General features: G+C 32.9%; 2 protein-coding genes across 2 annotated transcripts; both read left to right on the top strand.

Annotated features, from left to right (window-relative positions):
* Nucleotides 1–3,670: 3,670 nt before the first annotated feature.
* LOC132734348 (uncharacterized) lies at nucleotides 3,671–17,355 on the top strand. The gene is made up of 2 exons (XM_060721073.1): nucleotides 3,671–3,731; nucleotides 12,597–17,355. Exon 2 carries the CDS (start codon nucleotides 13,587–13,589, stop codon nucleotides 14,697–14,699), a length of 1,113 nt encoding a protein of 370 aa, XP_060577056.1. The 5' UTR covers nucleotides 3,671–3,731; nucleotides 12,597–13,586; the 3' UTR covers nucleotides 14,700–17,355.
* LOC132734347 (uncharacterized) lies at nucleotides 12,598–13,449 on the top strand. The gene has a single exon (XM_060721072.1). The coding sequence runs from the start codon at nucleotides 12,598–12,600 to the stop codon at nucleotides 13,447–13,449; it is 852 nt and encodes a 283-aa protein (XP_060577055.1).
* Nucleotides 17,356–17,838: the final 483 nt, after the last annotated feature.

Here is a 17,838-nt window from a genome sequence, read left to right as displayed (position 1 = left end):
ATTTCCTTTTATGAGAAAAACATGAATTCAAAGTTTGAATTTAATAGCTTTAAAGCCTCTGAGAAAATGGATCTTTTTTTTTAAAAGGTTACCGTAACTCACACCATATCTGATGCCAATGCCAATGAGGGGTTTATGGTAAAAAAAAGGGGGAGCTTAAGATAACCCTCTAACACAAACAGTTTATGTCATTTACTCCTTTTTGCAAGTTTAGATTATGAGTGGAGTGAAGCTCATAATCAGATAAAGGGAAAACCTATAGTCTCCCGGTGAACCAGGAGTGGACTTTAATTAATATTATTTTCTTCATATTTTACACTCTGATGTTAGAAATTATAAGTTTCGGGTACTATAAACATGGGTAACACTCACTGTTTAACTATACCTTTTTTGAAGCTATATATATTTCATTTATATCAGGCTCTTCGATATCATTCTATTGATAATCATTACAAAACATATGCTACTTTAAAAAAGGCATGTAAAGTAATAATAAATTGGTAACATTTACTAGAAGAATGTTACATTTTCACAAACAATCATGCTATTTAACACCCTTCTATTGATAATCATTACAAAACATATGACACTTTAAAAAAAATATGTAACATATAATTATCCCAATAATAAGTTGGTAACATTTGCTAGAAGAATGTTAGATCTTCATAAACAATTGCAATCTCATATACATCTCTTGAAGTTTTTTTTTCCTTAATTTCATATTGATGTGTTTGTTTCCTACTATTGCCTGATTTCTCTTATGACTATTTCATTTTGTGCAAATTTTAAGGTCTTTTTTCTGTTTCAACTGTAATTCAATCATGGACTAATTATTAAAAATTAAGATGTACAGTATATCATGTGCTGAAGGCCATTTACTTAAATTAAAGGCACATTATGCCTCAAAAATGAATGATTTGGCCTTCTTTGGAAAGGGCCAACAAGAGTTTTATAACACTGAAATAACAGTTTTAAAGCATATCAGATGCCTAAATATTCACATGAAGAAATGTTAAATCATGTTATATACCAGAAACAACAGAATTCAATGAAACTAGATTTTTTTAGGTTCATGCTTCACAGAAGCTTCTTCATCAAGTGCCCTGGTGCATATTATCAGCATTTTGCAGTTTAACATTATTGGGGAAAGTATGGCCTTTTAATTTTTTAACATATATACTACACAGATGAATGATATGTTTCTACACCTTTGGAAAACTAATTGTATCTAATTAGATACATATTAATACAAAGAACAAATTTTAGAACAATTAATTTTATTAATAATAATACTAAAATATTCATAAGATTGTAACAGGGAGTACATTACATGTATGTTGTTTGGTCATTTTGTTTGCTCTGCACATTTACTTGTTTATCATTTACTATATACAGGTATCATTCTATTATGCATTTATATATTATATATAATAATTATTAATTTAGACCTCCATGCGGTGTACTATTTCGTAAATAGTCAAAATGGAAACCCTAAAGGTTGCCCAAATGTCTAGAAAACTTTATGAGAACATTAAACATATAATTGAGATTGGTAACTGTTGTGGTTTGATCCTAAATTAGGTAAAATAAAACATTAACATTTTTAATGATTTAATTTCACATCTTACTAACATAAATTTGAGAATAAGGGTTTGCTTAGACTTCATATCTCTTTTAATAACCAGCTCCTAAAAATTTCATTTTTGTTTTATGCATTATTTTGGGAGATTCAAATATGTTTTGTTTTGGTCAAAGCATTGAGAAAGAAGCTTTTTTACCCTTACCACACTAAATACATGTATCTTAGATGCAATTGTCCATCTTGGTCTTCACTCCGGTCACATGGGTTAGATAGATTAGATAGATTTATTTCAGTATTCTGCAATAACATGGTAAAACATATTCAATACATTATAAAACAATAAAATCAAATATCAATGTATAAGAAATTAACCATATCAAAAACATCATACCAAGGATAACACAAGAAGAGGGTAGTTTATTTCACAATACACATCCATTGTAAGCAAAAGACTTTAATTCGAAACCTTTGACCTTAGGTAGCATATAACACCCATTTTTACTTGACCTGGTCCTTTAAGTATAAACAGAATCTAATGGAATAAAGTTTTCTCCGATATATTCAGGGACAAGTCCATGTTTTATTTTAAAAACATAACAGAGGATAATTTGATCGACTGACAGGCAAATAAGTAGATTCAGTTGCTGGCAGCAGGCTTAATGTTAAAATAAGCCAATCAAATTTTTCTTACAACTATATGAGAAGACGAACACTTGTGTCAACAAATAACCGATTTAACATAAAGTACGCAATTATCATTTATGTTGGACAATAAAATTACATAAATACATTGTGTATATCAATGAAACATCTTGTATTGACAATAATTAACATTTCAATAAAACAATGCAATTCTAGTACAGAAACTCAAGTGTATTTTGAGTGCATTTCATTATCAATAATTATATCACATGTTGCTGTTATTCATCATGATAGCTATATAATGTAAGATGTAAAAGGAGAAAATGTACAATTACTTCATAATCTCAGTAGTTGGTGTAAACTGTAAAAATATTCTATTAAAGTTAACATATCCAAAAAACAACCTGCTTTTAGATGAAAATGATATTGTGAGATACAAAAACAGAGCAGATAATTATTGCATAAGAAAAAAACAAAACAAAGTAGATAACTTGTTCTAAAAGTCAATGTAAAAAATCTTAAAGGGATGATCCCTATCCCTCAGAGACAATGTAAAAACTGCAGACACTGGGTCTGTTCATGAAAGATAATAACATAAAACTATCTTTTGAGGTAATTATTACTGCTAAACAGGGTTTTTATTTTGGTTTAGTTGGGTTTTAAGTTACACCAGCTCTGAAAAAGGTTTTTGCCTTGAATTGCATAAGTTAAGTATGAATAAATGACTGAATAACTTACATATCCATCAGGTTTAGTTTTAAATCTAATATCTTCAGCTTTAGGTGCTACAGAAACTGCCCCTGAAAATAATAAATACAAGAAATAGAGTCTTTATTTAGTGCATTTGTTTCAAATTGTTATGAATTTTATTCACTTTAAATATAAAGCTAAATAAATAAAACTAAAACTAGAACTGTCAGTGAATGTGATACTTAAAATCCCCCTCAAAAAGCTTTTATTCCTAAAACAAGAGTCAACACAAGGAGAGGCACACATTTTTTCTTACTACAAAATGCAAAATGCAAAAACATTGACAGACATTTGTATTAAAAAGTTCTTTCGAAGGTCAAGGTTATATTTGAATCTATTCTTCAAATACATGTGTAGTCATGTTACTTAGAGAAAAAAATGAACAAAACACAATATGAAGTAATGCACAATGCATGTGTTTAACTTCTGGCAATCTATCATGTGTTTCTATTATATATTAGAATCTAAACCAAATAAGTAAAAAAAAAACTGTTTTAATCTTTTTGTAATTTAAACTTCAGAATGTTTCATATTCATAATATTCATAAGTCCATAATAAAACGATATTGTAGTAAGCGTTAATAAAAGGGTGATACATAATCATAATCAAAAGTGTAGAGGGACATTATTCAATAACTTTTATACCAGGAAGAGGAAGTGAGTTATTTCCCTTCCATTCAAAACCAAAACAGGAAGTATTAATAATCACTGAAGCACACAGAAAGAAAACATATTATTTTCATTACATCAGTTAAAAGTAAGTTAACTTTTTTCCATAAAGTTTCGTATGTATAGATCTAATATATAAATATGAATATATGATAAAGGAACGTATTAAAATCAGTAATATGATCAGGGTTTACATTCAAATTATCTTTTATTATTTTAAATTCCAAGTAAAAGAGGATGACTAGTTAAACAAAAGGGCCATGAGGGTCCTTATATCGCTAACCTGATTATTAAGGCTTTAAATGGAACAATTAAAATTGTTAACTATGGATTTAAAACTGATATAATTTCTTAATCTTAGAAAGTCCAATATATCAGACGTTACAGGCTTGTTGTAGTTTATGTCGGTTAAACTAAGCAAGACAGATATCTGCACCGAAAATAGTACAGAACAAATTCCATTATGGACTTTTTTTTATCTGGTTTTGTCCCAAGATGATCCACACTTAAACTTGAGGTAGAAATCATTTTAACAACTTTACTGACATATTTACAGGATAGTTTAGGCTGTAAAAGATAACATTTATACTGTAGTGTTTAAAAACATTTTTTTCTATATTTGGGTTCTGTGACTATTTGACATGATTAAATAAAAAGCATTCTGACCAATTTCCAACATATTTGGACTGAAAAAGTAATCCGTAAAATGTAAACAAACTTAAGATGTTTCATATTTGGGCTATGTGACCTAGTTTTTGACCCTAGATAATCCTTATCTAAACCTTAGCTAGAGTAACTGCATCAGCACTGCTTACAAATTAGTGAAATATTTTGGTTGAACATGTTACCTAAAGAGAGTTATCAAGGTGTTTCCATATTTTGATTGTGTCACCTAGGTTTTGGCCCCAGGTGACCCATATTCTAACTTTAGCTAGAAATCATCAAAACAATCAAACATCAATACAACAGTTCTGACCAATTTTCAGGATATATGGACTGAAACAGTAGCCTCTACACTGTAAGAATATGTTGTATTTTTGCTCCTTTGATCTAGTTTTCATCTGAGATAGCCCATGTTCGAAAAATCACTGGCAATTTTGGTGACAATTGAGGGTAAAATGAGATTGCTAGAATGTTAACAAACTTAACGACTGACGGCAGACATACAATGATCCCATAAGCTCGCCCCGAGCTAGCAAAGCAAATTGTCAAACAGAAAAAATAAAAAATATCATATACATGACATATTATTGAATTAACAAATTAAACACACAAATGCATGTATATAATAGCTTTTTGCAAAGTCAGAAACTATTACACCCTTTCCTACTTACAACCAAAACAAAAGCGCAATGATGGCGGCCACTGATCGCTCACCTGAGATTATTACATTGCTAACAAGAGGGCCATGATGGCCCTGAAGTCGCTCACCTGTATATAGGCCCCCAGAGCAGGGCCAGTTTAAACCCCAGGGCTTTTATTTGAACAGACTTGGTAGACATCAATTACAAAATGTTTCATGCTAAACATCTACGGTCTAGCTTGTTGGGTTTTTTTTAAAAGAAGATTTTTTTTTCAAGTTTATTTCTTTACACATATTGTTAAAAACAATGACACACCTGGGGCAGGGCCAGTTTTGACCCCAGGGCTTTTATTTGAACAATCTTTGTAGACACTTACAAGACAATGTTTCATGCTTAATATCTGAACTCTAGCTATTCAGGGTTTTTCAAAGAAGATTTTTAAGTTTTTGTTCTACACATATAAGGAAAATCAATTTCCCCTGTGACGGGGCCAATTTTAACCCCAGGGTTTTTATTTGAACAAACTTTGTAGACACTCACTAGAAGATGCTTCGTGCTTAATAAATTCTAGCTATTTGAGTTTTTTTTCAAAGAAGATTTTTAAGTTTTTGTCATACACATATAAGGAAAATGAATGACCCCCTGGGGCGGGGCCAATTTTGACCCCAGGGCTTTTATTTGAACAAATTTGGTAGACACCCATTAGAACATGTTTCATGCTTAGTATCTAAACTCTAGCTATTTGTTTTTTTTTTCAAAAAAGATTTTTTAAGTTTTTGTTATAAACATATAGGGAAAATGAATGACCCCCGGGCGGGGCCAATTTTGACTCCAGGGCTCTTATTTGAACGAACTTGGTAGACATCCATAAGAACATGTTTCATGCTAAATATCTTAGCTCTCACTCTTTGCATTCTTTAAAAGATTTTTTTTAAAGTTTTTACTAAATGCATATAGGGAAAATCAATGACCCCCTGGGGCGGGGCCAATTTTGACCCTATGGCTTTAATTTGAACAAACTTGGTAGACACTCACTAGAAGATGTTTCATGATTAATATCTAAACTCTAGCTATTTGGGTGTTTTCAAAGAAGATTTTTTATGTTTTTGCTATACACATATAGGGAAAATCAATGACCCCTGTGGCGGGACCAATTTTGACCCCAGGGCTTTAATTTGAACAAACGTGGTACACACTCATTAGAAGATGTTGCATGCTAAATATCTTAGCTCTAACTCTTTGGGTTCTTTAAAAGAAGATTTTTAAGTTTTTACAATATGCATACAGCAAAAATCAAAGACCCCCTGGGGCGGGGCCAATTTTGACCCCAGGGCTTTAATTTGAACAAACTTGGTAGACTATCACTAGAAGATGTTTCATGCTTAATATCTTAACTCTAGCAATGTGGGTTTTTTCAAAGAAGATTTTTTAAGTTTTTGATATACACATATAAGGAAAATCAATGAAGTCCGGGGCGGGGCCAATTTTGACCCCAGGGATTTTATTTCAACAAACTTGGTAGACACCCATTAGGACATGTTTCATGCTAAATATCTAACCTGTAGCCTTTACAAATTCAGAGAAGTAGATTTCTTTTAGGTTTTACAATATACATATAAGGAAAAACCTATGACCCCCAGGGCGGGGCCAATTTTAGTTCTAGGAACAAAATTTGAACAACTTTGGTTTTGGACCTATAGATGATACCATAGACCAAATATCAAAGCTATAGGCCATTTATTTTCAGACCAGAAGATTTTTCAAGTTTTCACTATTTGTATATAATGAAAATTAATGACCCCCGAGGGCGGGGCCAATTTTGACCCGAGGGCCATTATTTGAACAAATTTGGTAGAGGTCTACCACACAATTTTTCATGCCAAATATCTTACCTGTAGCCTTTGCCAATTCAGAGAAGAAGATTTTTTTTATGTTTTACTATATACATATTAGAAAAACCTATGAGCCCCCGGGGCGGGACCAATTTTTACAATAGGGACAAAATTTGTACAACTTTGGTATTGGACCTTCAGATGATACCTTAGACCAAATATCAAAGCTCTAGGCCATTTACTTTCAGACCAGAAGATTTTTCAAATTTTTACCATATGTATGTAATGAAAATCAATGTCTCCCCGGGGCGGGCCAATTTTGACCCTAGGGCCATTATTTGAATAATCTTGATAGAGGTCTACTACACAATGTTTCATGCCAAATATCTAATCTGTAGCCTTCGCCAAATCAGAGAAGAAGATTTTTTTTAGATTTTACTATATACATATAAGGAAAAACCTATGACCCCCAGGGCGGGGCCAATTTTGACACTAGGGACAAAATTTGAACAACTTTGGTAGAGGACCCATAAATGATATCATATACCAAAAATCAAAACTCTGGCCCATGTATTTTCAGACAAGAATTTTTTTGAATCTTGTGTTTTTTGAAATCCTTTTCTGGCCCTATGACCTACATATGCAACAGACCGGAACCATTTGAGCAACTTTGAAAGGGGACGACATTGCTAAATATTTGCTACTAAATGTTTAAATGTCAAACAGAATAGCTCTTGGCATTTTAGTTTCGTACATAAAAACGTTTTTAAATGTCTTTTTACTATGTATGTTTATGTACTTCAAAGAAGTAACAATTAAGGCCCTATAACCCCGCAAACCCCAAAATCAATCAGGGACATTTAATGGCCAAAAAATGCTACATCGAAGTTTCAGGGCCCGTGGGTTGTCAAGCTATTGGGCAGAAACCAATTTGGCATGTGACATCAATGTGACCTGACCTTTGACTCTTAACCCTCAAATCAATAGGGGTCATGTACTGACCAAGACCAATGCTTATATGAAGCTTGAGGGTATTGGATCCATGCAATCTCAAATTATCGACCTGAAACAATGTGCGACAGATGGACCAATGGATAGATGGATGGACAGCAGGGCCATCAGACTGACATCATGCTGCAGAACAATGTGTACCCTTTTCTTCAAAGGATTTGGAGGAATAACAATGGTAGTTTAAGTGACATGCCCATCCAATGTTATATAGTAAGAGAACAGTTGAAAGTCAAAATAAATTTATCAATTGCCGTAATTCCTGTCAAATGTATAATTTTACTTGCATGAACAATAAATAACTCTATAATTATCTATCGAAAATTACCTGTAATGCTCAATTTATAAAAAGAGTTGGTCAGTGTTCATATATTATAGGTAGATTTATATTTTATCCTTAAATCACCATTATAACTGTCAATCTTTTGAAATACACAGTCAATTAAGCTCATCTTTACAACAAAAGCCTTCTTCAGGAGGGGGCAACACTCCATTTTTTTCTTGAAAGTTTTCTAAATTAAGACCTAAAGTTTCAGCTTATTTAACTAAACGACATTTTACATCTTCATCACAGGACATGAACTGGATTTAATAATGGAAATTATTAATGTAGAAAACGCAAATCACATCAATAAGAGCAAGGGCAATATTGTTGCAACATTCGTCCGTCACAAAAGCTTTTGACAGAGATGTGAGCATTATATACGAGGGTTGTCCAAAAAATTCGTGCACTGCAGTTATCGTCGTGAGAGTAATTATTAAAAACAAAAGAATTATATATCACTTGAAGGGGAAATCTGTCTCCAATACGAAAACAAAAGAAAAAGCCGAGTAACCGGCGTGTCGTTTAAATGAATGGTCATTAAGTTACCTTAGTAACGTAATACCGGCGCACGACAAAAAATGGGTTAGTTCATTTCTGTAATTGCATAAATTGTTTGTTGCTTGTAAAGTTGCATTTGCTTTTTATGTTATAATTTGTTTAACTGTCAATAGAGAAATGATTGATGCAAAGTATTTTGTACTTTTTATTGTTCTTATGCAACGTACATGTAACATATTCCACCAGTGCTCGAATATATTGGACAACCCTCGTCACATGCGCCGGCATTACGGACGGACGTCTGTCTGACTGACCGGTTGTCATCGTCTACCGACACTCGCCCTTCTACAAAGTGTTTGTGTCATTTATAAACCAGCCTTCGTGACACTGAACTTGTCCCGCTTGCCCTTTTAAGTTCTTTGTAGGTATTTGTTGGTGTTTTACCAATATTTGCTCAAAATTTAATGATCGCCCGTATTTCCAGACGTTAAGCGACTGACAATATCACGTAATTACAGTACTGACGACCATCCATAAATGTTTGTTTACGATCGTTACAATAAGGCAAATGACGTTATATTTTCTAGTGACGTTGGGAATACGTACACAAACTTTTTCCAGAATTTTGACGTTTATTTGTAGTGTTTAAAGTATACCGTGATGCATCAAAGTAAAGAACTAACCCAATTGTTTGTCGTGCGCCGGTATTGCGTTACCAAGGTAACTGTATGACGATTCGTTTACACGACACGGGGGTTACACGTTTTTTTCTTTTGTTTTCTTATTTGAGACAGATTTCTCCTTCGAGTGATATATAATTCATGTTTTTCTATCAATAACTCTCACGACAATAACTGCAGTGCACGAATTTTTTGGACAACCCTCGTATATGTATATGGGAGATATGTTCTGGGCAATTTCCCGAAAATATCCGAATTTTTATCATCTTTAGTGACATTGACCTTGCAAATATTAACCTAAATTACATGTGTCACACTTGTAGTCATGATAGTTATCACTTGTATTACAATCCATCAATAAATAATGACTAAATGGTCTCGAACACAAACTTTGACCTCTCTTTAAAACTTTGACTTTAGTATAAGGGACCTAGATTATGTGCACATTAAGCCTAAAAATGGTGAACATTTGTTTCAAGTTACATTAAAATCCCCCCAATGCATATAGAAGTTCGGAACAAGAATTTTTCAATGATCTCTTAGTGTGACCTTAACCTTTAACCTAGAGACCTGCTTTATACATGCGCCACTGCTTCTCATAGTGGTGAACATTTCTTTAAAGTTCCATAAGAATCTCACAATGCTTGGAAGATATGATCTGAACAAAATTTCTATATCTCACCATCTTTAGTGATCTTGACCATGCATATATTAACCTAATTACTTGTTTCACACCAGTAGTTATGATAATGACCATATGTGTTTTAACCCATAAATAAACGATTACTAAATGTTCCGGATACAAATTTTCAAATTTTTATTTGAACTTTGACCCCTATGTGCGACCTTGACATTGGCTGCAAGGACCTAAACTTTGCTTAGAACCATCTGCCTTACAATGGTAAATATTTGAGCCAAGTTATATTGAAATCCCTGTATGCATGCAAGTTTTGCTCCGGACAAACGATTTTCATTGACCTCTAAGTGTGACCTTGACCTTAAACCTGGATACCTTGTTCAAGAACATGACACCGCTTCTTACAGTGTTGAACATCAATATGAAGTTTCATTAGAATCCCTCCATATGTGCAGGATATATGCTCTGGACAAAATCCCTAGATTGGTTGCGTTCATTGAACGCCGCCATTCCTTGTTGATCTTGTTTGTCATATTTAATCATTTTACTGACCTCGAATATCATCTTTAGTGACCTTGTCCTTGAATATATTAACCTAAATTACATGTTTCACACCAGTAGTCATGATAATGGCCATTTCTTTTTCAATTTTTCAATGCCTCATTAAATGATGTCTAAATGGTCCTTTCAAAATTTTTCATATTTTTCTCTGAAATTTGACCCATGTGTGATCTTGGCCTTGACTGCAGGGACCTTAATTTGCACGCCACACTCCGCCTCACAATTGTAAACATTTGTCCCAAGTAATATTAAATCCCTTTATATGCATGTAGAAGAAGTTTTGCTTCCGTGTTCTTGATGACCTCTAAGTGTGACCTTGAACTTTATGCTCTGGACAAAATCTCTATAATTTATCATCTTAAGTGACCATGATAATCATCTTGAGTGACCTTGACCTTGCATATATAAACCTAAGTCACATGTTTCACACCAATAATCATGATAATAACCATTTGTGTTTTAATCCCTCAATAGATTATGACTATATGGCCCGAATACATATTTTCTTATTTTAATCCGGACAAGCGTTTTTCAATGACCTCTAAGTATGACCTAGACCTTTGACCTAGAGACCTGGTTCAAGCGCACAACACGGCTTCTCAAAGTAGTGAACATTTTTATGAGGTTCAAACCGAGCCTGCAACATTTTCAATTTTGCCGTGTTGGGCTTTCTTTAGGGATTCTGTATTTATCTATTTCATCAAAATTCCCCCATGCGATTAGGAGATGTGCTCCTGACAAAAATTGGATGCCGCCCGCCAATCCACCTGCCAGACAGGAGAAGGATTCTTTAATACAACCTGTTTTTCAAACAGGTATATAAAGATAATTGAGACTCCCCTTCGATTTTAAATTTTATTTTAATTTCGAACAATATTCATTCAGAGTGAAGTGTACACAAGGGAAACTAGGGACTTCTAGATGTACTCCTGAATGATTTTCAGTGTAAAATTAAAATATCATAAATATCAAAGACATTACAAAAATGTGTTGTAAATCATTCCTTTCAAAAATATGAGTATTATTCTTTACTATATCTTTTAATAAGATCTGTCCACGGACAGCGTGCTCCATAATTCTCGGTGCTGGACAGTAAAATAAAAGCAACCTTGTAAAAGGTTAACCGAGACATCCAAAGTCAAAGTGTTAGCATGACCCAGGAAATAAAAATTACGAAATTATCCTGCCCTTTAGAAATTTATTCCAATTTAAATACTTAAAAGAGTATTCCTATGTAGAAGTCATAAACTTTGACAGTTTATGAGAAATTGACCTTAGAAGAATAAAAAGTAAAAAATTTTCATAACTTTGCAAAAAAGAATTTTAAGATTACCCTTCTGAAATGGTGTCATATTTTGAAAGTGAATATGTATATCAAGTTTAAAGTGAATTTCTTTGATATTTGCTGAAAAATGTTTACAAAATGGTTTACAAGGGCTAAAGATGTTGAAAAAGGTTTGTAAAAATGTTTTTAGGATTACCTACGGGTAGTAAATAATGTACGGTCACGACAATTCATATCTATATCAAGTTTAAACAGAATTACTTTGATAGTTACTGAGAAAAGAGATCTTCAGGAAAATTATCAACTCTGACACTGACAACAGAGTGATGACAATAGCTCCAATGTCTATAACAACGCATATAACTAAAATTCAAGTCTTGTCAAGTCTGGAACTCATGTTCCGCTCTGTTGTAAAACATAAATCTTCAAATGAATAACAAATAGGAGTAATTAAAGGCCCAGAAATGATTTAATTTTTTATTTCTCGAAAGCTTTTTTTATTGTTGCTTATCTGTTATATATTCCAAAAAGTCACTCATTGGACACTCCTTTGCTTATATTACCTTTTAGCGTTATTATTTTGTATGGAAGTCAAAGTACAAGTTTGTTTACATTTTGCTACTTTTATAACAAATAATTTCTAATTACGTCCCTAACTTTCCTCATGTAATCAGCAACTTAAATGCTATAAAATCCCAAATCTTATGTAAGCCCTTTCTAAAGAAGGACAAAAATTATTGCCTTCTCAGGCATTATGTCCCTAAAATTAACAAATGAAACTTGTTGGCAATATTTAACAACTTCCCCTTTTGTTATATTACAGAATGTTTCCAGCACCTCATTACAGGGAACAGCTTTCAATAATGTTATCAGAGGTTTTAGAGGACATTGGTGTCAATGAACAAATGGTGATGAGAAAGACAAAATTAATGAAGATGCTTGAGACTATGAGTACTGTTACAATGAGGTCAAATGGTACAGATATGACTTCATATATTTTAGGTAGTCAATCTGAAGGGTCAACTACTATAGGACTTAATTCAGACATAGATTTTGTAGGATGTGACGATAATGTCAATGTTATACAAAATTTGTCAGAGTGGGAACATGGCAAGCAAAACTATCTCATGATACAAAATGAAAACACTACCCCCGGGTATTGTTTTCTACAACTGCTTCGACATGACGAACCTCTTCCTGTCACTGAACGTCCTGATGACCACCATATACTTGAAAAAAGAAAAATTTTGAGTAAAAACACAATTAAAAATGACTATCTGTATTCTGGTGATGAGCAGCATGGGCCATCCATTGCTACGCTAGGACAATATGTATTCTGTGATAAAGACAATGTGCTTGCTTATCCCTGTAAATCATGGCCTCAATCAGCATTAAGTTGGTTAGAAAAAAAAGGTACAGGGAAATGGACAAATCAAGAGATGAAAAGATATGCAGTCGATACTCGTTGTCTTGTTGTTCCAACTGGAAGCAAAGTCAGTGTACACCCTGAACTTGAATGGAGAATATCTACATCACTGGCAGAGAGATGCCTAATGTTGTATTTAAATATAACACAAATCAGGTGCTATGTATTAATGAAAATGATTCTTAAATCATTTCTGAATCCTCTGGGGAAAATAAACATATCAAGTTATATGTGTAAACAGTTTTATTAAATTGTGTAGAAAACACTGAACAAAGTATATGGAAGGAGGACAATTTATTAACATGCTTGATATTCTCTTTACAAGAATTATACTGTTCTGTACAGAATGATTATTGTTCACATTTCATTATATCTGAAAACAATTTGATGGCAGGGCAATTTTCTTCTGAGACAAAACAAAAACTTTTAGAAAATATAAGTGACTTTATTCAGAATGATGGACGTTCTTTCATTGGAATTGATATTGATGATCTTGGATATAGACTTCAAGTTAAACTGAACATGGTGCCACAAAAAGTGTATGGTTTTCATTATTCTCTTCAAACATTTGCTTTAGTATACATCAACTTTGCATTCATATTAAGTGATATTCACCAACATTTTTTCAAAGAATTACAAAATGAAAATATTGAAAAAATAAACCAATCTGTTGGAAAATTAGTTTTCCAAATGACCTATGCCATTAGTAATGGTGAGAGACTACAACACACTATATTCAAGTTTCTTGCACCTTTGACCTTTACCACATATGGATCTGCCTTAGCATCATCCAGTTTTGGGGCAAATAATCAAGTACTACCTGAAGCAATGGATTGGCTATCGGCTGGTTTGACCTCAGATGTTACTTCTGGCAGACTGAAAATGGCATCAGTATTCTACAGTATAGGAGAGATGGAGAAAGCTGAGGAGATCCTTAGACGAACTGAACAACTATATAACTCTCATCCTGTTTTATCAATTTGCAGCCGCTTATTGAGGTCTCCACCAACAGTATCTGAAGACTTTGCCAAGGTATGCATTGAAGATAATGAAGACTGTATCAAACATATTGTAGCATTTTGTGTCCATTTCATACCGCAGGAAATCAACTGCGTTCCTCATGAACTACAATATGAAATGTTCAGATCTACACAAGATGATAAGTTATACAGAGATCCATTATATGACTGTTGGATGGACTGGGCTACAGTTGATTCTCTACCTTTCTTGTACTTTCTACAATACAAGATCTACAGTCATCTACAAAGACAAGAAGAAAAACAACAAGCACTCGATAATATTAAAAGAACCATAGTAACTGAGGAAAACATTTCACATATAGAAACAGCACTCAATATTTTAGGGCAATGTATGGAACAAGAAAACAGACCACAGGATGCTTTAGAATATTACATACGTTCCCTGCAACAAAGAACAAGAAACAATGCAGCAAACATTCATATATGCCGGCTTCTCTCCCGTTTACTAGTTGCCAAATAAATTGGACAAAATACACATATGTGATAAGATTTGAAGTTTGAAGTAATACTGTACTGCGTGTCCATATCAAACTGATTCAAATGTAAAATCATGTGCCTTTCATCCTTGCTGTTACAGATGATATTGATCATCCAAGTGTAACATGGTTTAAAGCTTCTACCTTAAATTTTTGGAGTAAAATGCTACTTAGAAAAAAAACAAGTGGGCAATAATTGCCCTGAAATTGCTCACCTGAATATAAAACTCTCCAAGACAAGGAACAAGTAATACTGCAATCTGTAGACAATTTTGTTCCCAGGGCCTATGTGTGAACAAACTGATAAGAAGATTTTTCATACTTAATATCTAAGCACTAGCTCTTTGTTTTTTTTTTTAATATTTTGGTTTTACAATATACATATAAGGGAAATCAATAAACCCCTTTTGCGGTGCCAATTTTGACCTCAGGCCCCGTGTTCACAAAGATTTTAAGATCAGGATCAAGATCAGGATCAAATTTAAAAACTCAAATACTCTCCATTATTTATCCTCATAGAGTAAATATTCAGTATTAACTTGATAAAACTGGACTTGAAATAGCATGTTTATGAAATTTTAGAATAAATTATTGTTATTTTTACAAGATATTGGCCTTTTACAGTTGATTCAAATTTTGATCTTGATCCTAAAATTGATCCTTATTTTGATCCGATTATTTTTGTATTTGTTTTGTTATTTGTTGATTTTATCCCAAAATAGATTTGTTTCTTTGCAAATAAGCAATTATTTATATTTCGAATATGTACCATTTAATTCTAGCATAATACAATCAGTTTTACTTTTATATATTAATGAAAATAAAATCAGGACCATCTGATTCTAATCCTGATCTTTTCTTTGTGAACACGGGGCCAGGCTTTTATTTGAACAAATTTGGTGGATACATTTAAGATTTTTTCATGCTAAATATGTAAACTCCAGCTCTCCAGAGTTTTTTTATTAAAAGAAGATTTTTTTTAATATATACATATAGGGAAAACCAATGACCTGCTGGGGCGAGGCCAATTTTGAACATAGGGCTTTTATTTGAATACACGTGGTAAACACCCATTAGAAGATGGTTCATATTTTATATCTTAGCTCTAACTCTTTGGGTTTTTTGAAAGAAGATTATTTAAGTTTTTACTATATACATATTAGGAAAATCAATGACCCCTGCGGTTGAGCCAATTTTGACCCTAGAGCTTTTATTTGAACAACATGGTCATGGACACTCACTAGACGATGTTTCGTGCCCAATATCTCAGCTCTAGCTCTCAGGGTTTTCTAAAAGAAGACTTTTTAAGTTTTTTCTTTTGGCTACCATGGCAACCAGAGTTCTGCATGGAATTTAATTCTTTTGAACCATTTTCAAAGGTGCCCACAAAAGTTCCTGTTTGTGTGAAATTGGCTCAGCGGTTTATGAGGAGATGTTGTTTAAAGTAAAAGTTTACGGACTGACGCGGGACGTACGGACGCCACACGAAAAGCGATCACAGAAGCTCACCCTGTCACTTTGTGACAGGTGAGCTAACAAAACAAATAATAAAGTTTGGTTAACAAGATGAAAAAGTTTTTTTAATACATGAATTTGATTTCATAGATTACTTATCAAACATAACAGACATTCATAAGTAAGGCTTATCTTAAAAACATTCATGTCTGCTTTCTGTCCAGTATATAATTTGTTTATTCAGTTTAGTATAGCCAATTCAGACTATAACTATTTATCACAGGCAATATTTTATATTCAAGGTCATACTTGATTTGAAAGGATCTTTTTCAAAAATCAGTGCCCGACACTTGGAGTGTTATATTTGTGAAAAATCGGTTATATGTTCAGTTTATAACTTTCTCATTAATGGATGGACTTTCAAGAGTTTGTTAGTAAATAATAGTGAATAGATATGGTTTCTTATTTAAAAACTGAAATGGTTTCTGATTTGTAGCTGAAATGGTTTCTGACTTGAAAATGTGGATTTATGTCATTATAAATGATGACTTTCTAAAGACGGTATGTGTTTCGACTGAAAATCATGGATGTTTTTTTACAGCATTGGGCATACTGAGATGATAAAATGTGTTTTTTGTTAATGTTTCTTTATTCTTGTAACAATCTTTTTATATTATCTATGCCTTCATTGTATATCAGAGTAAATGATTCCTATACTCTGCCCAGCTTACTCTGCCTATCTATTGTTTCAAAAATCTTAGAAAGAACTGTATATAATCAGTTAGAATCTTTTTTAGTTAAGCAGGGACTATTATATGAATTACAAAGTGGTTTTAGATGTAATTATTCTACTGACTCCTGCCTAATCCATCTCACTGACCATGTAAAAAGTCAAACTTCCAAAGGACTGCTCACCGGTATGATTATGTTAGATTTGCAAAAGGCGTTTGACACTGTGGACCATTACATCTGTGTAGAAAGTTACAAAAAATGGGTGTGGAGTCAGTAGATTGGTTTCAATCTTATTTAACTGGTCGTAGTAAAATTGTAAATGTAAATAATACTATGTCTGAAGCTATGAATATTACATGTGGTGTTCCTCACGGAAGTATTTTGGGCCCTCTATTGTTTCTATGTTATGTCAATGATATGAGTATTAGTATTAGCAAAAAATGTAAGCTTATTCTTTATGCAGATGATAATTCACATAAAGATCCAGATGTTATTTGAAATGTTTTAGGTAAGGAACTAGAAAATTGTAGTAAATGGCTTGTTGATAATAATCTATCATTACATCTTGGTAAAACAGAATGTATTGTTTTTAGTTCTAAGAGGAAAACTAGAGCAGTTTAAAATACACTGTAATAATCACACCATACAATCTCAGCCATCAGTAAAGTATCTCGGTTCTATCTTGGATAATGATCTTTTAGCCATTGTTGATAATATAGTACAAAAAGAAAACTCTCGATTAAAATTTTTGTATAGACAAGGCAACAGTTTGAATATGGAGCTAAGAAAACTATAATGTAACTCTTTAATACAGTGTCACTTCGTTTATGCCAGCTCATCTTGGTATAGTGGCCTTACTAAACAACTTAAACATAAACTTCAAGTAGCACAAAACAAAGTTGTTCGTTATATTCATGGTTATTCCTCTAGAAAATC

The sequence above is a fragment of the Ruditapes philippinarum genome, unplaced genomic scaffold (assembly GCF_026571515.1).
Source record: "Ruditapes philippinarum isolate M1 unplaced genomic scaffold, ASM2657151v2 ctg6344_1_1_1_1, whole genome shotgun sequence".
NCBI classification, from domain to species: Eukaryota; Metazoa; Mollusca; class Bivalvia; order Venerida; family Veneridae; genus Ruditapes; species Ruditapes philippinarum.
This window is presented reverse-complemented; position numbering and strand designations above follow the sequence as displayed.

What these genes read in the sequence shown, in the direction of transcription:
- LOC132734347 (XM_060721072.1), top strand. Translation starts at nt 12,598, where the DNA reads ATGTTTCCAGCACCTCATTACAGGGAACAGCTTTCAATAATGTTATCA.
- LOC132734348 (XM_060721073.1), top strand. Translation starts at nt 13,587, where the DNA reads ATGGCAGGGCAATTTTCTTCTGAGACAAAACAAAAACTTTTAGAAAAT.